A 25,292-nucleotide genomic window follows, 5' to 3' on the forward strand; every position below is an offset into this window, starting at 1 on the left:
CATACTTCTATTTTGGTATTTAGATCTCAAGAGACTCCTTTAGATGGGCAGCCTCCTGCGTTACCACCCAAACAATTTAAAAAGAACAGTTGGAACCAAATTCATCATTCACACTCACAGCAAGAACTGGATAACCATATTAATGAAACATTTGATGTTCCTGCATCACCAGAAAAATCCACAGTAAGTTTTTGAATCCATTTGAACCATTCTGCTTTTAATCGGAATGATAGTCCTGTTTTCTGTGAGCTTGGTTCTGATGCATTTCAGAGAGTTGCTGTGTTTGTGCATTACCTTGCAGTGTTTTCATTAAACATACTGTCCCTTCACTGGCTCCTGCTGGTTTCTCCACCTGCTGGAGTAGTCCTTTGTCAGTTGTCAGCAAATCACTACACCGGGATGGTTTTGTTGCAAAACATTTTGAGCATTAGATTTTAAGCAGATGCACAAATATCTATGTAACCTCTTCTTTGAAAACCCATTTGCCGTCAGTTTTACAGACGACATTGCAGACACTGCCACTGGTATTTAATCTAGCTTTTATCAAAAAAACTAAACCTAAAAGTGCCTACCAGTGTTTGGAGTGGTTTTATCAGGAGCAGCTTCTTGATTCTGTGGTTGCATTTCTTATCAGAATTTCCAAGAAAGAGACTCTGGCAAGAGGCCTGTGACAACAAATGTCAAAACAGGAGCAAACATCCTTTTCCCACATTTAAGCACGTGCGAGATGAGTAACTAGTCAGTTGATTATTATGTGACTGAGGTGAGATCTCAGTGACCATTTTTGTGATTTTTGTCCTTCCAGAAGTTTTTTAGTGGTTCCTGGTTTTATACTGATATGGGGCAAGAAATGTTTTGCAGCTTGGAAAAACTGTTTAATATCTAGATGCAGTAGCAATACTGTGTAAACAGTTTTGTCAACCTCGGGTATTCAAAATTATGAGTTAATTCCCCAAACTGATATTTAGAAATGCCTTTGGTTTATATACATTTTGAACTGTAAGCCTTATAAAAAGTTAAGATTCCCATAAAACTCCTCTTTAATTTCATAGCTGGGGTTTTATTAAAAGACTCAAAAGCAAAACTTTTAAAATTTTGAGTATCTGAGGAATGTAAAAATTTTTATTTTAATTAAATAACAAAGCAGGGTTTTTAACAGCTTTGTCTTTGACCAGTGCTTACCTGAGTCATATTAAATACTGTTATGTTTTGAACGATAGTACTGCTTTAGTCATCAAGTTTTTCTGCCCTGTATTCAGTTATCTTTACCAAACTGACAAAAATAACTTTCAGTTGTTTTTTTAACTCCATTTCGTTCTGAAAAACCAACACAGCTGTGTGAGAATGAGATTCTTTTTTCTCTGTGCATTGTCAGTGTGATTGTTTGCTGTGCTCCAGTTTATGCTGCCTCGCTTAAGGCGGTGCACTGTTGTAATTGAAGATCTAATTTGGTCTGCTGATGACTTTTTATTTTGGGGATTAGAGAAGAAGGAACACAGCATGACTGAAATTTTGTGGAACTGGAAGTTTAGGATTTGGAATGTGGTTTTGTTTCAAAGTTTTTTTTCTGACCAGAATTCAGGTTCCTGCACCACTAAAGTCTTCTGCTCTTCAGACTTCATATAGCTGTGGAATTTCCTTTGTCTGTTTTATGTATGGAGAGTCTGTTTAGAAAGGTAGTAGGACAGGTGTGGGAATGATGACTTTTTACTCCATCTGCAATCCCCAAGTATCCATTCTGAGAATGTCAGAAGTATTTGAAAACAGGTGTGGCCAAGAGTCCCCTCAGTCAAACAGGTTAATGATGATATACAGTGCTCTCTTCATATTTTTCATTATAAACTGTGGCTCAGAAGAGCCTCTTGAAGCAGGAAATTCATAATTCCTTTCTTTTGGGGAATGCAATGGCACAGAAGCTGCCAAATGCTGCAGGTGAGCACATTCATCCTGTCTGATCTCTCATGCCAGTGCACACAGGCTGAAATGATTGGCACATGATCAGGCTTTCTAAGTACCCTTACTTCTCATTAACACATCTTATGCTGTTACTTTCCTCTCCTTCCCCAAATTGTTCCTCTTTTCAATACTATGAATGTGTTTGGGGGATTTTGTTTTGTTTTAACCAAGAACAAGAGCTTAAAAAACCTGGAACTGTTAACTTTTAATGAGCCAAGTTGTGCAGACTTTTCTAACCTATTGAACCTGCAGGACTGGAACTTTCTTACATTTAAAAATATTTTCTTTATTACGTTCTGTTGTTTTGTTTTGTTTGTTTGTTTATTTTATTTTTTTCTCAATATGAGTTTTCTACTTTGGCCATAATTGGAAACATTGAAAACTTGCATGAAACAGATTCCTTCAATACTGTGCAATCCTCACTGTAGAAACTAGAAATACTAGCTAATGTTGAGTCTGTGAAGTAAATATTGATGAGAACAAACTAAAAATCACTGCAATTGCACTAAATTGATGTCTTTCAGATTAAAAAGAATCTAGTATTCCTCAGCTTAGTGGTAGTTCCTTTAACAGTGTTGTGGTCCGAATAAAACCAAGAAGAAAGCAGCTGAAGTTGTCAGAGTTGAATCAGTGCAGAGTATGTGTCACAGCTCATACTCCACTACCCTGGAAATGGAATAAAGGATATGGAACCAAGATTTTCTTGCCAAATTTGCCCTTGCTTACTACTGGCATATTGCTGTTAATAGAAACAAAGGGACACCTTCAGGTTTTTTTCATCATATTACATTTTTATTACAGCTCTTCACTGTCTTAATTAAAATAAATTTAAGGAGTTTCAGTTTACTAAGCTGTTTTTCTTAAGACTATTTGAAGCCAATTAGTCTTTTTTAATCTTCTTTTTTACTTTGAATTTGCTTTGACCGAACATACCTTTAAATTAGTTATGTCCAAGACCTTTCCCTTTTCTGCAAAACTCAAGATTTTTGTGCTATTACTTGATGTTTTTTATTGATGTATTTTTATTGATGTATTTTATTACTCAAGTGTCCAGGAACAATTATTTGATGAGGGAACTGCAGAATTACTAGATACAATATCCTCAAAGTCTAACTGTGAACAAAATAGATCTTAATGTAATATAATTTTTGTTTACTAGCCCAATGGTGGTGTCCCCCATGACAATCTTGTTATGATCAGAATGAAACCAGATGAAAATGGAAGGTTTGGCTTCAATGTAAAGGTAACAACACATCATTCTCTTCATGTTTATTAAGGTTATTTTTTACATTCATGACCTGTTACTAATTTAATTTGTTTTTAAAGGGTGGATATGATCAGAAGATGCCGGTTATAGTGTCCAGGGTAGCTCCAGGAACACCTGTAAGTTTATCAAAAAGCAAACTTGGTAGCAATACCTGTGTATCTTGAGGGATGTATTCAAAATGCTAAATTATTTCATAGCTGCCTATGAAAATTTGCTTTTTCTATAACATTATCATAACAAAGCAAATTATGTGCAGTAAGAATTTGATGGGGCTGCATAACATACTTTTAAAGTTCTTCAATCCTCAAAAGCAGTTTCTTCCTACTGAAACAAAGTTTAATTTCTGACAATTATAGGGCATTACAGATGCTCAGTATGCACTGTTTCTTGAGCTGCGTCATCCTAAAAATACATTTACTTTATTACTTTTTTTAAATATAGACATTCAGTAATTTCACATAAATTATGTGTTGGAAAGAGTGTTAAAAATAACTAAAATAGCAAATCTCTTACTTTAGTGACAGATGTAAATGAGTAAAGCCAAGATGTAGATTGAAAGCAGACATCATGAATCATTCATCAGGTCTGATTGTCTGTTGTTACTGATGTTTAGTGACTATCAACAGTGTCTTCAAAGTAGGCACAATATTTGGTCAGTTTATTGCCAGAAATACTGACCTGGTATTCAGCTGACTGGAGTCAGCTCTGTTTATATCTTTCAGAGTAAGGGTAGAGTGAACCATTTATTTGTTGACATTTAAGAAGTACAGCTTTCTCTTTTTTATTTTTTTTTTTACTATTTGAAACTATGGAAATGTTTGTTAAAAATCATTGTTCTTGTTTCTGTTAATTAGTATCCCTGAAATATTTAATAACATGAATACTTTTGGCTTTAAACATTCACTCTGTAGAGAGAAGATATTTGGTGATGGCTTGTGCTCTTTCTTTTCTGCAACAGTGTTTAGACCGTGATTACGATAACAATTTTTATGACCTGATTCCCCTTCGTGAGATTACTGGGAGTTGTGCATTGTCTTCAGTCCTTGCTTTACTCTTGCCATTACCATTGTGATATTTTACACCTGAAGTGTTTCAGCCTGTGGAATTGATGTGGACAAGGTTTTTTTTGCCATGTTATTCCCTTCCCTACAAAGATAAGAACATCCTGCTCTTTAAGTGCCTATACAAAGTGTGATTCAAACAGAGGAGCTTTCTATTTCAGCTGAGGAGTAGAGTAACAGCTGCTGAAAGATCTGTTACAATGACAGTCATCTGCCAGCTGCAAATGGGTCTGTTCATGTGAATGGTACTGCCTATGTATTGTGTAACATGTTTGTCATTTGAATACAGAGCAGCAAACCATGGGAACCAGGCTGTTAGGATTCAAGACCCCAAGTGTAGTTACTTTAGGTTGTTACTTTATGGTAAGAAACGGGTAATGGCTTGTGTTGCTGATGGTTTTGGTTTTTCCCCCCCCACCACCTTGCAGGCTGATCTCTGTGTCCCTCGTCTGAATGAAGGGGACCAGGTTGTACTGATTAACGGCAGGGATATAGCAGAACACACCCATGATCAAGTTGTAATGTTCATTAAAGCGAGCTGTGAGAGACACTCAGGGGAACTTGTGCTCCTAGTTCGACCCAATGGTGAGTAGTTTGTACATCATAATAAAAAAAGAATCCACACCTTGCTGTTATTTCCTAACCTCCATTTTATGTGGGATGGAATGCTTAGCATGTAAGAAAGAACTCCTGTCCTTGAAAAGGAATTGCATCAATACAGTGTATTGACCCTATGGTCTAAGGAGCTGTGTGTAACTAAGTGTTGAAAACTAATCAAAAAGTCAGACATCAAATATTTCTAACAGAGAGCTAATTTAAATATTGTTCTCACTCTCATTGATAAAAATGCCCAGAAACCTATATGGATATTGAATGTATTTCATGAAGTTATTGTTATTCTCTTAAAGAAAATGAAAACCAAGCTCAAACAGACAAAAAACTCCTCATCAAATATTCGGTATTTGGATGACTTTGGAGGTCAATATTTGCAAAATCCTTCCATACTTTTTAAAAATAATGCAAGACCTGTGGTAACATTCCTATTTAAGGAGGCTTAATAGAAGTGCTAAAATGCAGTCTAAATAAAAGCAATATATTCACAAAATACTCTGTTGGACCATACCCAGCAGAGGGGCACTGGATTTAGTTCTGCTGCTCCATCCCAATTATAATACAGTTGGAGAGGAAAAAGCAAAATGAGAAACAGTGATGTTTGATTGGAGTAGTTGAAATTACTTCAGTTGAATACCTCAACCACCTCATAAAAATTTTTTTCTTTATTCACTTATTTGCACTCCCCACTTACTTGAACTCTCATTCTGTGTGTAAGTTCTCTTGCAGCTTTTGTGTGCTTACTTTCTTTCTCAGATAAAATTACTAGCTTTGTTTGCACATTTACTAAAACAGTTTCCCCTTGTGTGTTGATTAACTTTGGATAAAAACATACGAGTTGTAGAAGTGAGGATTTACCAGTTTCCTCCTTTGTGGTCATGGGATATAATTTAAAAACAGGCTTTCAAACAGTGTGTGTCTCTGTTCATATAATAGAAGATGCATATTTTGTCTGATGTAAGACTCTGAGGGTAGGGATTTTTATCAGACAAGTCAAGGCCATAATGTGAGTTTTGATCAAAATTTTAGCTGTGAGTGATGTGCTTTCACTTAAAATTACTACTAAACCAAGAAAATAGTTTTATCAAGAGTTATAATGATCAGCAAAGGCTCCTTGTCCTTGTGGATGGGGTCTAAAATCAGTGTGCTAATAATTGTGGATTTTTCTACAGGAGAAACATTTGGGGGTTTTGCTGTTTTAAATAAATGACTTAGAGCTAATTTTATTTGTCAAACAGCATGTTCAGTCAGAGCATTCATACCTTTGCTTGTTCTAGCTGTCTATGATGTTGTGGAAGAGAAGCTGGAGAGTGAGCCTGACTTCCAGTACATCCCTGAGAAATCTCCACTCGATGGTATCCATCAGGACGATAATGCTCTGAGGGAATCCATGATTCAGTTGGCAGAGGGGCTTATCACTGGAACTGTCTTGGCTCAGTTTGATGTGAGTACTGTCTTGCCTGTACCTGTGTGGAAGTTCCAAGTCTCTTGGGATAGTAATTATTTTAAACAGAGCAGATTTCAGTCAAATTTCAGTAATGTCAGCATCTTTTAGGAAAACAGTTGTCTTACGCTCTCAAAGAGAAAAATAACCAAAGAAAAAATCGATCCTATGTTGTATGTGCAAACTTTCGAATACCAAATACCAGGTTTTAGTGTTAGAAATAGCTTTTATTGATTACTTACACCCTTTGTGGTTATCAGGAACATGCTAATAAAATACTGTCATTGACATAAAGACTGAAGAATGTCTACCAAAATATGTGTTCTGTACTCAGACTTTGACACTATCTAAGTTGCTGTAGGAACTGAATGACACCTGAGCTGTTGACATTTTATGGGCACTCTCAATGAGGGAAGGTAAAATAACCAATGGAAAATACAGCCCTTATCTTAAGGGTTGATGTAACTATGTCTTTTATAAATAGTTGGGGTTTAATGGTTTATTTCAGAACAGTGTACTTCCTGTGGGGCCCTAAAATGCTGATGCCATAGCCTTTCTTTAGCATCAACTTGTGCCTTGGAGATAGTCCATCTTTAATGCGTGAGATCAAGTGGCCTAAAACAGGAAACCAGGTTTGTAAAACACAGCAGTGTGAATTCTGTGAATTCCTCACCAAATGGAGACCTAACATTTTATTATGGAGCATATATTTATAAAATATATTTATATTAAGAACTGTGGTAAAATTTACTTTTATATTTAGAAAGAACAGATTTTTTCAAAGTTATTTAAAATTCTCCTTAAACGTACATTTTCAGTCTCCTTAGCAGGTTCCAAAGGTTTTAAAGTGCTTTTTATTGAAGCTGGATCATTTCACTGATATTGTTTGTAGCACAAGGGTTGTGGCAGTGCATGACTAAAGCATGAGAGGGCAGGAACCTCTCCGAGGAGATTCTGTGCAGGAAAAGCACGAGGTAACCCAGGATTTGTTCTACAGTTATTGAAATATAGAAGGATATCCGGGGGGAGGAAGGAGAGGAAGGCAAAAACCCAAGGTAGACAAATGCCATGTAGACAGATGCCCATAACACAGCACAATCTACTTGCCCCAAATTACCAAGTGGAATGTCATTATCAGTCAATTCCCTTACCTATACACAATATTTTTTCTCTGGATTAATGTTCTTATGGAAATTTGAAATTTAATGTTCAGTTTGTCTTTAAGCAACTTATGGCTTCATCTTGATCATTTTCAGTGATCCCACAGCATAACTAAATTTGTAGTGCTTTCTTTTTAGAAGTATTTTCGTGTTTGTTGAAGCTACTGTTACTTAGTAGTTTAGAAAAAAATTCTGTTTAGGCAAACATTATAATAATTATTATAAAGGGTCTATTGCATCTGTTATGTTCTGACCATCAGTTTTGTCTTTTAGCAACTGTATAGGAAAAAGCCTGGAATGACAATGTCTTGTGCCAGATTACCTCAAAACATTTCCAAAAATAGATACAGAGACATTTCGCCTTGTAAGTATGTCTGTTTGTGTATGTGCTCTAAAAGTATTTTGCTGTGGCTGGTAAATAAGTAACGGATTTCTAAAAATTTTTTCAGATGATGCTACACGGGTTATTTTAAAAAGTAATGAAGATTACATCAATGCAAATTATATAAATGTGAGTAGTATTTTTCAAAAGCACTTCTGACATGAACTTTGCGGTTTTCCGTTGAAAAAGTTGATTAAATAATTCCTTTTTTTCTTCATAAATCTAGTTCAGCCTAGAATGGCTGCTAAACCTGTAAGTCAAATGGTTTGAAATTTTATTGTAGATATAGTTACTTCCTAATGTTTTGTGGTAGGTGTTTTCATAAGGGCTAAAGTCTAGCCCTGCATCTGAATGTGAAAAAATGCTAACAGGAGCCCTCTCCAGAGGAATTAGTTCTTCTTTGCTGATTACATTTGTGAGAGTAGTGTTTGACATTAGGAAAGCCTAATGTGGCAGCACTTTCTTTTGCCTTTTTTTTTTTTTTTTCATTGTTAGTGTGGTGGTTCAGACCACAACAAAATTATTGCTACTTACTTTAAAATAAAAAACCAGATATTAAATTCTGAGATCAATGCTTTAAAAGCTAGTGTCAAAACTCCACAGAGGATGAAATGTTTGTACCTGAATTATTTGCCAACTGCTCTGCCTTTTCTTTTTTGAACCATTAATCTTGATTATGACAACTACATGCCTGTCAGTTAATATGTAAAGTGTATGTGAATGTTTGTAGTAATTTTGCATGTGAAACACTTGGAGAATTTTTATCTGTGCTAGTCCATATTTACTAGCCTTTAAGAAATAGAATTAATGTCATGGATGCTTGTTTAATGTATTAGTTACTAAACAGTAAATAACTGATGCCTGACTTCCATTTGCTGTCGGAATTGAAATAATGACTTTGTCTTCTCTTAGATGGAAATCCCTTCTTCCACGATAATAAACCAGTACATTGCTTGTCAAGGTCCATTACCGAACACATGTCCTGATTTTTGGCAGATGACATGGGAGCAAGGCTCATCTATGGTTGTAATGTTAACGACTCAAGTTGAACGGGGCAGAGTAAGTAAAACATTTCCTGAGATACCACTGACATAATCTTAAAAAACTGTTGGCAACTAGCCTGTAAAAGATTAGAGGAATATACTCTTATGATATATAATGTGACAAGGGGATAAGAGGAAATGGTTTTAAACTAAAAGAGTGTAAATTTAGGCCAGCTATAAGGAAGAGATTTTTACAGTGAAGATGGTAAGACATTGGCACAGGTTGCCCAGATAGGTGGTAGATGCCCCATCCCTGGAAACACTGAAGATCGGATCAGATGGGACTCTGAAGAGCCTGATGTGGCTGGGAATGCCCCTGCTCATTGCAGGGGGGTTGGACTGGATGGCCTCTAAAGGTCCCATCCTACCTAAACTCTTCTATAACCCTTTTTCATAAGGGTAGTGCATTCCTAGTACTTTTGCAATGATGACTCTTAGATTTTAAACCTTTGGATGTTGTTAGTGAAGCTAATATTTAAACTGTGTTCAGTTCTGAAATGCCTTGAAGTCTTCATATATTTCTTAAAATATCTTTAGGCTGCTTTGTTTGATTCTTTGTTGTAAAGTGAAAAGCAGCTAGAATTTACCTTCATAGAATTTTTTTCTCCAAACTTCAAACGAAGGAACTCCAAGAAGTTTAATGTTTTCATAGATTAGTTTTTTGATAGATAGTGAAATTAATTTTTATGACACCCTAACACAGCTTTGTAGTGTTAAGATCCCCTGTCTGGATGGCTGTCTTATCAAGGAATTCTCTTAAAACTTGAAATCTAAGATCTTCCATAAAATGTTTTTCTGTGGCTGTAAACATTTGTTTAATCATATGAGAGAATTATTGTCCTTTAATTTCCATATAAAATGTGTAAAAATAGAGTACTACTAATAAAGTAATTAGAGTTTTGAATTACCAAAAATAATTGTGTATGGTGCTGTTAAAGACTTCAGGTGTATTTTGTGGTTTGTTTGGTTTTGGTTTTGTTTTGAACTACAGTTTCTCCTTAATAGCTTTGGGTTTTATGCAGCTTTATCCTTTGGAGACAGGCAAAACAGTCAAGTCTGGTAATACATGCAGTGCAATTCCAGTGTTACTGAGTAGGTTTATAGTCTGGAGCATTCACAGTAGCACTGGCTGGTCAAATGTATGGACAGAAATGATAGTCTGGAATAATAGTGTAGTGGAATTCCTCCATGCTCAGGATTTCTTTTGAAGATAGATTTATAGTAGGTTTTGGTTGTTCTGATCAACTCAGACTGTAGTTCAGTTGTCTGTATATATTCTGAGTTTTTAACAACCATGTATTTGCTGGGAGGTCAGGCCTGTAAATACAATTAAAATAATTGAAGGGGAGTTGCAGCATTTTTAAACCATTTTTCAGTGACTCAGTGTTTGGATGATGCTGCCTGCTCCCAAATAAACATGATTAGAGGGAATTTCAGTACAAGTGCCCTTTTAATTTGAGTTTTCTTTGCAGATCTGCTAAGAACAGACTTGCAATAGCAGTTCTCTGAGGTTCCCCCACCCCTTCAATAATGGTATTTGTGGAGCTCTTTGGAGAGCTGCTTAATAATGAAATAAAAGGACTTATCTGTCTTATACCCATAGGCAGACTCCCTGCTCTAAAGCTGATCATGAGGCTACTGACATCACTATCACTGCATGCCGGGATGTCTCAGTGGAGCAGGAAGTCTGCAAATCTGGCTGCTCTTAAAGAATCGCCAGGTGGGTTGGAAATACAAAAGTACACTTGAGCTGAAATGACCTCTGTAATTAGGCTTTTAAGCCATTTATCAGAAAACAGTAGAGTTTAAGGTTTTCATTCACATTTGATGACTTGATCAAGAGTCTTTGAAGTCCACCATCTTTACCGCCCCTAATTTCTGCATTAGCTTAGCAACTGTTTTGTTGCTTATCTCCTTTTTTATTATTATTATTATTTGTTTTTTTTCTCATATAAATGTGCTTTGAGAAGGGCAGATCAGGATTTTGGAGGTCAGAAACGTTTACAAGGCAGCATCTTTGTCACTCAAGTGTTAAGATGGAATATTTATAGATAGATTTTTTTTTAAATTATAATGAAAGTCAAAGGCATCCATCTTCAGTTAGTTTAACTGCAAGATCTGGTACATGTGTCCTCTTGAAAAGAAAACTAGGAAATCTCTGTGATACCTTATTTTATACAGTAATTAGGTAGCAGTCTATTTGGTAAGTAAATTAATAGTGATTACAAAATGATCAAAGTAATCTTTAACAAACACAGGTATAAAAACTAGAAAGAATGAAAACAGTACTCTGAATTTAAACACAGGCATCTTAAAAAATGTGTTGACCTTAGGTTAAATGCCATCAGTACTGGCCAGAGCCATCGGGAAGCTCATCATATGGGAATTTCCAGATTACCTGCCATTCAGAAGAAGGAAATCCTGCTTATGTCTTTCGAGAAATGACATTGACTAATCTGGAGGTAAAATATTTTTACTTATTAATCTACAGAATCCTTGCATATTAGCTAAAACATAGTTAATCAGACTTTTCAACTTGGTGGCATATCCATATAAATAGAACTGTTTATTTCTAGAAACCTTTAGAAAACGACTCATATTGTCATGTACTTACCTAGTATAAATTCTGCACTTGGAATGATATGATAACAAACCTTTCATAAGCAAAAATATTACAAAGACTCATTCTCCCTAATCATATTAATTGGTTTTAAATCACATAAAAAATACATCATTTGTCTTAAAAGTCTTTACTGGTGTCTTTCATGCCCTGGCCAAAGAAGAAGAGTAATTAAAGAAGTTGAGAACCTTGCTATTCCCTGTATGTTTTCAGAACATGAGACACGAGAGGTATTTCATCATCGCAACTGAAAGTCTGTCTTTGTAGAGGCGAACAGGTCTTAGTAATTCTGTCTTGAAAAATATGTGAAAGTAGATGGAAGATAAATCCTGCAGAGAGAAAGATGAGTGGGGATTGGTGACTACATGTAAACAAGGACCTTTGTGAACATGCATTGCATGATTTTCAGGGCATGTGTAGTTTGCAGAGACTCCCCAGCTAGCATTTTCAATCTCAGAAATGTTTGGAAATGAGTGTCTGGAATTTAGTTCACATACCCATTTCTGACTGCTTGAGTTACCAGATGAGAGGACAGTTTTATAGAGCTGCCTTTTAGCTGATTTGCAGTTAAAATTCCTGTCCTGTGTCCTGTTGAGACGATTGCTCATCTCTTATCAGCAGTGGAACCTCTGTAAATGATTCAGCGTCTAAAGGCTATTTTCAGTGCAGTTACTCCTGCTCTTTGAAATGCTGCTCTTACTTTGGTTGTCCAACCTGTTCCCTGCACTAAGCAGAGGCCTACTGATTATATTTGTGATATTAGAGCAAGAGCATGAGGGAGTGGAAAACAAACTCATTCTGCATCTTAGGCATAGTATGCAGGGTAAAAATAAGAAGTGCAGATAAAGCCAAAACAATGCTGCTGTTCACACAGGGTCTGAAGGAAAGCTTTTACGTCTGAAGGTCCTGCCTCTCCCCTCCCTACCCCATTCTGTCATTTGATCTAGATAATACCTCTTTCTGTTAAATTTGGTTTGCTCAGAATTTGACCACCTTCTTGTACATCTAGTGTTCAGTTAGATTGTTGGCATCCTTGAACCACTTTGCTATTACATGGCAAGTAATTTTTTAACCTTGAAGATGTAAACATTTGTGGATTGCCTTTTTTGTTTTTAAGAAAAAAAAAAAGGTAATTATAAAACTCAGAATGACTAGTAGTTAATAAAGTGCTGCTAGTTGCCTGAAGCCACTTTAATTATAGCTAAAAGTTGCTATAAAAGTACTATTGATTTTTTTTTTTAAATCATTAGTTTTGGCTTTTTTTTTTTTTTTAAATGGGACCTGAATTACCCTGGAATAAACTTTTTGTTTCTGCTTAGAAAGAGGAAAGCCGCCAGCTAACCCAAATCCAGTATATAGCATGGCCTGATCATGGAGTTCCTGATGATTCCAGTGATTTCCTAGATTTTGTGTGTCTAGTGCGAAAGAAGAGGGCTGGCAGAGAAGAACCTGTTGTTGTTCACTGCAGGTATCGATTTTTTTTCCAACTTTATTAAATCATCAAACTGAACTTACTTATCATCAAATGCTTTGTTGTTGAAATAAATTGTATCTGCTTTGGGAATGACAGGAAAACTCAACATTGAAATTAAACATTTAACATGGTAATCACGTTTCAGTAAGCAAAATTTGAGTATCTACATGCATTGATCTGTGCAGGGATTGTGCTGGAGTGTTTTGTTTTGTTTACAGTTTAAATGCCTGTGTTAACAGTCTACATAATAGAAATGGCAAAAGGTACTTGGTAACCACGAGAAATAGGTTCCTATTCTACAAAGCTCTAAAACAGCAGATTCATAGTGGAAAGCTTGGGTTGTTTATGCAATGATTAGTTAAAAGATATTTTCTCCCAAGTCTTCAGTCTTAGCCTGTGTGATCTTTTGATGCATATATTGAGCCATTTTTCTCAACAATTTACTTTTGTCATGAATTAAAATAACTGTTACTCAGATCTTTTTGTGCACGTGAAATGTGAGGTTTGCTTTTGTGAAATAGTTTTTAATAACATTCTACCTTCCTATAGTGGATTTCAAAATCGTAATCATTTAAAATACCTAATTAGTGAACTAGAGTAATGCATAATGCCAACTCTTTTCAAATGAACATGTGCTATCACTATTCTTGGTGAACAGTTCTATGGATATTAGACCTCTAAATTCCTGAATACTCCCCAGACAGTGTTCCTGAGCTGGAAGTGCATCATTCTTGTTTCAGAAAGAAGCTGAGAGGTGTAAGGGATAAAATTAATTTCAAGACTACAAGTAAACTAAACATTTATTGAAGAACATGAGAGAAAAAGGTTTTCTGTTTTTAACACTGTGTGTATCAGAAATTGTATTTCATTGGGTTTGCTCTCTTCTGCTTTAGGTGATTCAGAGTGAATCTTACTGACTAGACAAACTAGTACCAGAATGACACTGTTTTAATTGATGTTGTTTCTTAGTTTCCATTATTGATACACTTTTTGTTAATATGGTTGTGAAAAAATAGCGACAGTAGCAGCCAAACACAACTTCTACATTACGAAGTGTGCCATCTGCAGAGAAACTGGAACAACAAGAGTAGGAGAGTAGGAACAGTTTCATTCATCTCAAGGAGGCACCAGTTCAGCTCCACACTGATAATTTCAATGTATAATTGAAACTTGTGAAAAGTTTTATGTTTCACAGAAGAAAAGAGATGGAATATCACAGTTCAACATAATTTACTTAATTGGCCCAACTTGATGGCTCTTGGGAAGTATAACTAAATTCCAGGAGAGAGTCAAGCAGAAGGAGCCCAGGTGTTCCTCCATATGGTGCATGCACACTATTTTTAGCATCTATTCAATGTAATTGGACAAGGCATTAGTGCAGTGAAATTTGTTTTCGGAACTAAGCCACCAGCTTTAGGTGTGAGGAATCCAAGTAGCCACTAGAGAGTAACTTTTGTACAGGAATAATTTAAGAAGTAAACGGTCCAAACCCACAGAGATTGTTAGGCAACAAAATCCTTAAGGAATCTGAAAGACTTTTGTAACATTGGGCTACAAAAAACACTAGTTTCTAGATTGTGTCATGTGGTTATTTTTATTTTTACAGGGTCTTACTAGTTTTCTTGAACAGTTTCTAATTCTTGTTCTAGGTGAGATGGTGAGGCACCTGTCCTGTCTGTGCCCTTCATGATTTTCATGTCCTGTCTCACGTTCCCCTCCATCAGTCAATGATTTATTTTTCCAAGCTGAAGAGTACTATTCTACCTAATATTTATCGTAGGGAAACTATCACATTTACATCGTTGTTGCCCTTCTCGGAATCTTTTGAAGTTCTAAAATGACTCATTGGGTTCTTTGACATAACTGTTCCTGTTCACATTTGATAAAGCATTCTGCATATAAATTCTGTATGTATAAATTCTAGAAATATAAAATGCTCTTGAATCACTTTATATAACCAGCACATTTACATCTTGTCCTAAAATTCTCATGACATCATTGTAATATACAGTAGCTTTAATGCCACCTCCTGGACAAAGATTTGAATAGTAGTTTGGCCAGACTTAATTTTAAATTATGCTTCAAAATCAGAACAATTAACTTTCTAAGTTTGGAATGTTTGTATTAACTAATTTAGAGGCAAATGCTTTCATTTATTGACGGAAATATTAGTTGTATGAGTTAAGATAATGCTGGCATTTGAAAATATATATTTGGTCCTGTATTCCAATATAGAGAAACACTGGTTTAATATTTCAAAAGTGCAACATGAATTTAGAAAATTTGAATTTGATTATCAATTTTAAGGCTAAATATTCAGTCTCTAGGGCTTGCTACTTGTGGAAAAGTGTATGTATATATAAAACAATTCAGATAAATCTTTAGATTTGTTTTATCCTTAGTCTAAATATGATTGTAAGCTGTCTAAACAGTTTTGCCATTTTGAGATGTGTGTGTTATGGTACTTCATTGTCTTGAAGGGATTGCTACTGTGTATTCCTTTTCAGTCTATACAAGTTGGATCTCTATTGTACTTTTTAATACTAAGAAATATTGTCATCCTACAGAGGTTTCTAGAAACTATTCTTTTCCTTATTCTGAAATAGGAAGGTGTGGATCACTACAAGAACATGAACATGATTGTATCACAATGATCAATCCCGAGAATCCATGAGAAGGAAGGTCTCTAAGTATGACCTGTACTGGACACACTTCGTTTCATTTTCCGTTCTGTTTTGTTGTTGCTGTTTCCAGTGCTGGGATTGGACGGACAGGAGTTCTGATCACTATGGAGACAGCCATGTGTCTCATCGAGTGCAACCAGCCTGTTTATCCATTGGATATTGTGAGAACCATGAGAGATCAAAGAGCCATGATGATCCAAACGCCTGTGAGTATCATCCTTGCGGCTCTGTGTTGCAGAACAATAATTTCCTATGATCTAGTCATATTAGATGGATGTTTAATATAGTTGCTCTTGATCCTATAGCAGAGATCACCTTTAGCCAGTGTAGCTCTAGCCTTAGCTCAGGCAGGAAGAAATTGTTAAGGCTATTGGAAAGGAGCAATTATCTAAATTTCTATAGAAAAAACTTGGGGGAAAAAAAGCGCAGCAGCTGTTTCAGGGATACCTGGCAATTAATAACAAAAAGGGTCAATTTTCAGCAGTGTAAAAGTCACACAGTGGAGAAAGCAGGAGCCTAATACCTGACAGCAGCATAAAAGCTAAACACAGAAAGATCTAAGACATGCAAGAAAAACCTTCAGTGATGAAATTCAGTGATTTTATGTTGCCTTAGTTATAGTGGAAACAAGCCTAAACTGTGCCCTGTACTGACTCAAAGGGAAATAATCAGAGAAATAATGTTTTTAAAAATCATTATAATTAAATCTGATGCAAGATATATCAAAGTAACTCCAAGTGTATTTAGTCTAGAAACGAAGTACCTTGCTACCAAGATTCCTTTGGGGCTTTCTTGTTGATGTATCTTAAGATACCAGAATTTTTCCTGCATCTATAATATCTGAATTTTTTTGAAGTAATTGTGATATTGCTTTCATATATTATATTTCATATCTGCAGAAGTTTAGAACAAATTTAGAAACTTATTTATACTAGTCAGGTATTGCTCATCTCTGAGAGCAGTTTGTGTTTACATTTTTAGAAAATATCTAACAAGGGTCAAAAGGTTGAGTTGTATTGCCTTTCAGAAAAAAAAAAAAAAAAAGGTTTGGACCCTTGATTGTTTCAGTCTTTAACCCAGGTTTTTTTGTTTGGTTTTTTTTGAATGAGTGATCAGTTTCATAGTTTTACTCTCATATGTACTATTTAAAGAGAAAGTATGTTGAAAGAGAAAAGGCATTAGATCCAGTACCAAATCACAACTACCTGAAGGTAGTTACTGTAGTAATTTCATGTCCTTACTGCTGTTCCTCTAATCAAATTTGAATAAACCTTCTGTGTTCTTCAGAGAGTACTGAGGCTCAAAAGAAGTGTATATGTGTCTCCATTTCTAGGTCATCCATCATTCAGTGCTGCTGAATTCATGGTCCAGTATTCACATTTCCCTAAGAAAAAAGTTGTATTATTCGGGTAGCACAGGAAGGATGAGGAAGGTGATCATACATGAAAAATAATAAAGGATGGCTCTTGCTGTTTGTGATAATTCTACTATATGAATAGCTATGTGTGTAGCATGTGTAGGAAGAAAGTTTTATTAGTGAAGGTAGGATTTGCAATGGTAAGGGTTTTAACTTTTTTCACAGGATGTGCTAAAATTCATCTGGTCTCCTCATTTTTCTTAGAGAAACCAAAATTTTCAAGACTCAGTGAAAAACAAGTGTTTAGTGCACGAGAGGGAGAAGGGGTAATAAAAGAATTTTGGTGGTTGTTTTTTTTTTTTTTTAAGATTTCATAAACATGAGCTGTTCCAATTTCTCCTCGTGCCAGGTTCGTGTGTCCTGCAGGATTCCCTCGGTGTCCGCACGAGGGCGCTGTGGGAGGCGGGCTCAGGCTCCTTCGGGAGCACTGCAGGAAACACACAGATTTTACAAAGTGTATAGAAATGTAACTATTTAGTATTCATGCGACAGTACAGTGAATAATGATTCTAGTGCTAAATATGTTAATGTTCCCATTTAAGATCTGCCATCACTAATTACTGCATAGAGAGGGTTGTTCTGACAAGACAGGTGTGCTGGTGTTCTGACCCGGAGATACATATATATATATGTATACATATACAGACATTGTGCAGGATTCAGAGTTAGTTTTGGCGCTTTGCATTTATTTTTTGTTTTCATTATATTCTCATTTGATTACTCTTGAGCTTTTTAACTACTGATTGTTTAAAACAAAGTGTTAGTGGCCTCTGTGTATGTCAGTGCTAAACTTGAACGCATTGAGAGTTAGACATTGTATAATGCTAAGAAACAGGAGTTCTGGCTTTCTAAAACATAAAACAGTTTTCTTTTTTATCAAATTCTGAGAGAGAGGTGCCAGTAACATGCCAGAATCAATGTAAGTATGAAAAAGCACTTTGAAACGATAGTTTCTAAATCCCAGGGCGTGGAAACATCAGGTCAGTGAAACTTCAGCAAGGAAATACAGACCAGAAAATTATTAAATAGATGATGTTGTAATAATAGTACTGGGTATGTGGGTATGACTTTTGGCATATATTTCAAAGTGCCATTCATCCTATTCTTCTGTTGAGAAACAAAATGCTCTGATAAAAAGTTCCTGTTGTATTGTTTCCTAAACTAACTTTGAAGCACAGTTCAGGTCTGTCAAGAGAATGGGATGGGGAAATCTTAGAGGCCTTTTCTGCTTCCCAATGACATTTTTCAGTTACATTTCTTTCCTATTTACTTAATCTGCTTTCCTTTTCAGAGTCAGTACAGATTTGTATGTGAAGCTATTTTGAAGGTGTATGAAGAAGGATTTATTAAACCTTTACAAGCATCACTGCATAAGTAAAGAGCAAAAAACCTATGATATCAACTGAGGAATCCTGTCCTCTATAATGAACTGGCAGCATTCTTTGTGCCATAATACTGCTTGCAGGAAATGATAGTGAAGTACAGCAAAGAATTGACAAAGGACTTTGAAAACTTCAGCACTGTTGCACTTTACGTTGAAACAAAATCAGTCTCTGAAACTCTTCTAACCTTCATCTGTTTGAAGACTTTATTTTCGTGATTTGCTCCGAACAAACCATGAACTGAAAGAACTAATTGTGTTCAGGGTAATCTACGATATTTCATTGTAGTGCCATATACTGCGCTTCTGGTTGAATTGCTACAAACAAGGCTTGGAATTACTTCACTCTGTTTTACACCCATGTCTCTTAAAATGAAAAACAAATGAAAAAATACACTAAGCCATGGTCTTTTTCCAGTGCTAGGTTTATTTACTATGTACAGACTCACTGTTTTGTTTTTTACAACATTAGCAATATTGTCAATACTAGATAGATACACACTGCCTACTGATGCAGCACACATTGTCCTACACCCTTACTAGAGACCAGCTGGTTGTTAGAGGAGAGCTGGCGTCTGTGTTAACCCAGCAGTAGCTGCATAATGCCCACTTACCAGCATCTTGTACAAAATAATAACAATAAAAATTTTAAAAAAACCCCAACATATAAATAAACAGCATTTCTTTGACACAGCTTGTGTGTCATACACTGGTGTATTCTGGTTCATGTGATTTAAGATTACGTGATGGGAACTAGTGCATGCATTATGTCTTAACCCCTTAAGTGCCTTGAGACTTACAGCATACATCCAGTGAAAGGCACTCATGATTCCGTGGGGGTGGTATTGTCCTGTCATATTTATCTTAATGGGTTCAGATTTTAAAAACGGCCCTTGGTGCTTGGAGCGTGTTACCGCAAGGGGTCATGGAAATACCATTCCCTCTTTCTTTATACAAGTAACTGTGTGCTACTCTCCATAGCCAAAGCACCTCTGCCAACTTAATGAATGAGCATTGTATGCTGCTGTGTTGTAATTATGTGAAAAATCTGACACATTCCTTCATTCCTTCCAACTAGTAACTTACTAGCATCTGACTATGAAATGCTGGTAGGTCATTAGAAGCTGATACTTTGTTTTATCCTTTTATTGAGAATAGCTGTCTTACTCAATTAGACATAACTCTTTAATAGCACTGATAATTAAGTTGAACTTACAATCAGATGTGATTTAATTCCATTATCTGCTAACTAACGTGTTAAGTCCTCATAGTTGATTTCAAGCCATGTTCGTACAGGTCTGCCTTTTATTTTTTTCTTAATTTGGGGGGAGGGGGAGGGAGGAGAACACTATGAAGTTATCCCAGAACTTAATTTTGATTTCATGAAGACCCCAGTCGCCTTCTGTTATGCTTGTGCAAAATTGTTCCAGTTGGTATGGGTTGCTTCTTATTTAAGTAGGTAGAAGATTTGTGAGAAATGTCTGTCTGATACAGTATCTGAGCTCATTCTAAAGATGCATAAATGTCCCTGTTTTTTAATATTTTTCCAGTATAGGAGAAACCAAGTCAGAAGCAAGGTATCCAGTGTAATATACTGTAAGAAAAAAATCAGTCACTTCTTTGACTGCCCTGTGACAACATAACTTTGTGCCCTCTATTTAAAAGTTTTAATTTATTGTATTGGTTTCCTGAAAATGTTTATCAAGTAAATTTTGTTGTAAGCTATATAGAGCATAGAATTAAAGTGGAAAGTTCTACGCTAAATAATTTTTAACTATTGAAGAATTATATTGTATAATATACTGTGTTCTATGGACATTTGAAACAGATCAGCTATGAACTATAAAGTGAAAAGGGATTCAGGCAAAGTGAAATTCTGGCTTATGACTTAGTAATAAACATGAGCCACAATGCCAAATGGAAAATAGAGTTTTAAATATTTTTAGAAAACAAAATAATATTAGGAGGGCTGTGGCCCTGTTACTTATATTTCTAGATTTGATGCTTAAGTCAATGTTATCCCTCAGTGAAAAATTTTACAAGAATCTCTGGATCTGATAAACTGAAAAAGAGTAACATGGTAGCTTTAATCACAGTTATATTTTAAGCCATTTGCAACAAAAGAAAATTCTTCTTTAGAATTCTCCCTTAACTTCCATGTGATGAGGTTATTAGCTGAGTTGCTGGCTAGTTAGAAGATTATATTAAACTCAGCAATTAATCTCTAAAAAGGAAAATGATTCATCCATTATATTGAAAGAAATTTTCTTCCTAGTCAAGTTGTAAACAAAAATAGCATTTGCCCTGTTATTCTGAGGGAAATCAGAAATGGAGTTTATAGCAACATTATATAGTGTTGGTATGTCACATATTTAAATATTCTTATGTAAAGTTGCCAAAGCAGTTCCAAGTTCAAAAGTCCCATTTATACCACAATTAAGTGTGGGATATGTATTGGTCATCTGTCATTACTGTTTTGATTACAGACACAGGCAGGAATAATAGGTATCTTCAGAATCTTCCTCTGCACTGACTTGTATTGTATTAACTAGTTGCACTGGGGAAAAAATTGGAACAAAGTACCTGTTCTTAGTAAATTGGCCGTCAGTGGACTCAGTGGCTTTTTGGCTTCTCCAAAGCCAGGATAATGGTAACCAAAAACTGATTAGGAAAGAGAATAGCACTGAAGCCTTTCTGCACCATAAATCAAGTGTTTAAATGTTTCTACCTGTTGTGGTATAAATGGCCTTTAAAATATTTTTATATGGCCAAAAAAAGCAAAACTGCTTAATATTTTACTTTGGGTTATGAAGATCTGTATCATCCTTAAGAGTTTTTTAAAGAAGTTTTTGTATGTTTCATGCTGTACAAAACATGAATGTATCTTTCAGACTTAATGACTTATAGACCTATATGTGATTGGTGTTATGACTGTTGGATTTTATGAATAATTATTTTCATACCATTTGATTAGGAAAATGTTGGGTGGGTGTGGGAAAGAGTATGTTTGTAACACTTCCATGATACAAATCCAGTTAAAAAGAAAAAAAAAAAAAAAAGGCAGTTTTCATTGTAAATAAGAGCAATATTATGACAATTTTGTGCCAATGTAAAATGTTAAGACTTTTGGTTTTTTTCCTTTTAGGTTCAGATTGAAAACTACCACTACCATCTCTTGTTTAAATGGATTTGAAGGGTTTTTTTTTTAGCAGAAAGATAAGGGGCTCTAGGGGGAGCTTTTGATTGTTTTGGGGGCATTTTTTTTTTTTTTTTTGCTAAATATGAAGTAAGATGCAGGTATTGTTTAATAAACCACCTACACATTGTCAGCCAGTCCACATTTAGACATCCCAGATAACAGAGAGCTGAAGAATTAATTCATCCTGAATTTGGAAGCATTTGGTATTTTCAATGACTTGCAAGTCTTAAACAGTAAAATACTGCTTTTATGCCTTTTATTTTTATCTATTCTCTCCCAGTTCTGAAAAAGAGAGAGCCTGATTTTTTTTTCTCTCTACATGTAATGCTCGCTGACATTTCTTCCACATTTCTCCGTTAAATCTTGAAAGCTTATATGCCATATAGATAAAGCAATAATGCTGCTTCTAAAATATCTGATTACAGTCTGGCATGCTATCTATTAAAGAAAGAGTGAGAAAGCAGTTGGGAGATTAAGGAGCATGAAGAGTTTGTTATGGAACTTGTGTAGCTGGCAACTTTCCATGAAGACCTTCCAAAAAGCATCGTGGTAGCCATGGATGGGCCAAAGTGCAGCGGACCTGCCGCAGTTGCACGGCCTGGGGAGACAGGAAGGAGGGAAGGTGTGGCATAGAGGTGCTGGAGCTCCAGGTACGCTGTGGAGCTGAATTATGTGATACTTTTATGCTTATGCAGTGTGTGTGCAGGTGTGTGGGGGATGTTTGATGGCTCAGGGAATTCGCATGAGCATGAAAAACTCGACAGATCCACCAATTGGCAAGTGAAAGCGGGTTGCCCTATACATGTGCTGTAGTTTTGACTATAGAGCCACTATGCAGGCAATCTTCAAGCCCCTCAGCCCTGAGGATAAAGGGAGGATGTGGTCCAAATGAAAATTTTTCTTACTTAGACTTCCAGCAAGTACAGGAGAAGTGCTGTCTAGGGTCAGTCTTTTTTGTAGACCACATCTCAGGTCCCCAGTTGGCTGGGTTGGGTGTATTTGCCAAGTTTAGTACCTGTCTTTTGTCTCGAGACTGGAAAAGCTCTATTCCATTGCTAATTTTAGCACTTCGATCCAGTATTAAAATCTGGTAAGAACATATTTATTGATTAGCTGTGGATCTTGCATGAAATTGCAGGGATTTATAATTAGTGGTGATTGGGAAGCTGTTAGAAGGGGGAAACGGTTGGTTTGTTTCAGTGTAACTGTTCTGTCCAGTCTCTGTTATCCCACTGCAGTTAGAAATTTAAACTCACTTATTTGTTTAGCAGTCTGCAAAGGAGGCCAGTTCTATATCACTGGGAAATTTTATCTCTGTATCACTGGGATTTTACCTCTGTACTTGTTGCTCCTACAAGTGTCCATCTTTTCAGTTCATAGGGCTTCTCCAGCTACAAATTTTGATCTGGTGCATAAAGCTGTAAGCTCTGGCTATTGTCTTTGGCATGTTTTACTCATTGAGTGCTCAATGGAAAAAAAGGAGACATAAATCTCTTTCAAAAAAAAATCTGAAGTTTTCAATTTTAAAAATTTAAACTTTTTGAATAGTAGCATCATTTAAGAAAAGGTCACTAAAATATCTCTGATTCCGGTGTGCTGTAGCATCAACTATGTTTCCACGGACTGGCTGACAGCTTGTTGGTTGTGGTATTTCGTATTTAGCAAGCTTACACATTTTAAAGGGTAATCTTTCTCAAAGTGTTTTGATATTTGAATAGTAGCACTTTATTTCATGCTTACTACTGACTGAACTATTGGACAAAATAAATAGGGGTTGGAGAGAGATGCTTGATGGGTTTCTGTGCAGAGATGATTTGGATTACACCCTGGTACTAATGCTTTCTGTTATTCCAGCCATTTCTTGTTTATTGTTCGTGTGTTTCTGAGGGACTTTCTGAAATAGATATTAATAAGGTAATTCTATCATCTCAGTTCTCCTGTCTTAAAAAGAATATGAAGCCTGCATTTGGGGGGGTGGGAGGGGAAGGAAAAAAAAAGGTGCAAATAGAAGCCTACAGGGTACTTGGGAGTACTATCTCTGTGATCTCTCTCAGCGAGCTGCAAATTAGCTATGTTTACTGTAAATGTTTCTGCTAAGCATTGTTTTTAACATTTAGATCAATTACCTGGAAATCAGTATTTTTTTTTTTTTACTTAACTTATTTGAATTTTAGTAACTAAAGATAATGCACAACGAAGTTTAAAGAAGTCACCCTTTTGCACCTAGGCCAGGGGCCTGAGACATGAGTGAAAGGGTTAAACAGTTTACACTGAGCTGTTGTTTTCTTTAACTAGAATATATCCATAAAGACTAGACTATAAATGATCCAGTGCGATTATCTCGGTACATTGGGGCACCACAGTAACAACCCATAATAATCTTACAGGAAAATTAAGGTAAGAGAGTGAAGGTTTTATCTTATCCAGTGTATCCAGGTTTGTTTTCCATTTGGTTTGCTTCATTTACCAGTGATCCCATTTTAACCAGTCAGTTTGGCAGGGCTGTTTGTGTAAGGTTTGGGTTTTTTTTCTGTAACAGGTGCTATACTACGTCTAAATACAAAGGGAAGAATATTATTTAGATCATTATTAACAATCAGATGGTGGCAATATATCTGCTAGTTACTTCTGGTAATTAATTTGCATTTCCAGCTGTGGCTTTCAGTTGTCAAATTTCATCTCAGTTTCATACTGCTGAATGATGGACTGCAAGTGTGGAGTAAATCATCTCAGAGTTGTATAGCTCTTTTGTTGTTTGGACTAACTCTTGTGTATCTTTATTAATGCTGGGGGGATGCAAAGGTTCTTCCCATAAGTAGACTTTTGCCTATAAATTTGTTTAAAAGCACATGAGGGGGAGGAAAAAAAAACAAACCAACAACTTAAATGCACCATCTTGGCTAAGCAGCCGGGGTGTTGATGGAAAACGATGGAAACTTGAAATTGGTCAACACTGGACAATGTGAAAATAAATTCAGCTTTTGTCACTGCAGCTACTGTATGCTTTAAAGGGCCTTATGTATTTGTCCTCATTTTGATAAAATGAAATTTCTTGCCATTAAAATGATACACTAACTTCTACCGAAAACCAGCAGTTCCCAGGATAAATATGCTAATTAACATTTAACAAGTCTTGTTTTAGTCTTAAGTAAAATTTCATTCTATTATGTGAAAAATGCTGTTATGCATATTTTGTGGATATATTTAATTTCAGTTGACAAATAGTTGTCTAGGTACAGACTTGAAAATATATATATAGTTTACTTGTGGATCTTAATTGTTTAATTGCAAAATAAAGATGTGCTTTAGTAATTTAAAGTTTCATTCTTTTGTGTGATTTTTCTTCCTGCTCTACTCATGGGTTTGCTGTGCTACATGTATACGTGTCTGATGCCAGGTAATGTTCACATTGTATTTTACTTCTTGACATTGTATGTCATAAATACATCCCTATGGATAGAGGACTAGAAGAGGATGCTAAATTATCAAGAATTAAATTGTTTGGTTATAGTGTCAGCCCATTTTTTTCCCATGAAATTATATACTGAAAGTTTTTCTCTAATGGCAGAGTAAGTTTTTAATTACCTTTTAT

At 35.7% G+C, this 25,292-nt stretch overlaps 1 protein-coding gene across 3 annotated transcripts in view; it reads left to right on the forward strand.

Annotated features, from left to right (window-relative positions):
• The window catches only part of PTPN4 (protein tyrosine phosphatase, non-receptor type 4), a 109,101-nt gene extending 84,079 nt beyond the window's left edge, over positions 1 to 25,022 (forward strand). Inside the window, exons 16-27 of one of the 3 annotated variants that reach the window (XM_027879733.1) lie at positions 24 to 183; positions 3,116 to 3,199; positions 3,283 to 3,339; positions 4,713 to 4,869; positions 6,174 to 6,340; positions 7,774 to 7,864; positions 7,950 to 8,011; positions 8,795 to 8,941; positions 11,259 to 11,387; positions 12,865 to 13,013; positions 15,774 to 15,909; positions 18,412 to 25,022. In XM_027879733.1, coding sequence (XP_027735534.1) covers positions 24 to 183; positions 3,116 to 3,199; positions 3,283 to 3,339; positions 4,713 to 4,869; positions 6,174 to 6,340; positions 7,774 to 7,864; positions 7,950 to 8,011; positions 8,795 to 8,941; positions 11,259 to 11,387; positions 12,865 to 13,013; positions 15,774 to 15,909; positions 18,412 to 18,498 — 1,426 coding nt within the window. In that variant the 3' untranslated portion in view covers positions 18,499 to 25,022. Of the gene's footprint in view, positions 1 to 23; positions 184 to 3,115; positions 3,200 to 3,282; positions 3,340 to 4,712; positions 4,870 to 6,173; positions 6,341 to 7,773; positions 7,865 to 7,949; positions 8,012 to 8,794; positions 8,942 to 10,528; positions 10,646 to 11,258; positions 11,388 to 12,864; positions 13,014 to 15,773; positions 15,910 to 17,285; positions 17,781 to 18,411 lie in introns of those variants that run through there. The other 2 variants (XM_027879734.1, XR_003570746.1) reach the window with 2 other exon arrangements.
• Positions 25,023 to 25,292: the final 270 nt, after the last annotated feature.

Source organism: Empidonax traillii, unplaced genomic scaffold, assembly GCF_003031625.1.
Source record: "Empidonax traillii isolate 1590-97213 ecotype Southwest subspecies unplaced genomic scaffold, ASM303162v1 scaffold57:size2250009, whole genome shotgun sequence".
Taxonomy (NCBI): Eukaryota; Metazoa; Chordata; class Aves; order Passeriformes; family Tyrannidae; genus Empidonax; species Empidonax traillii.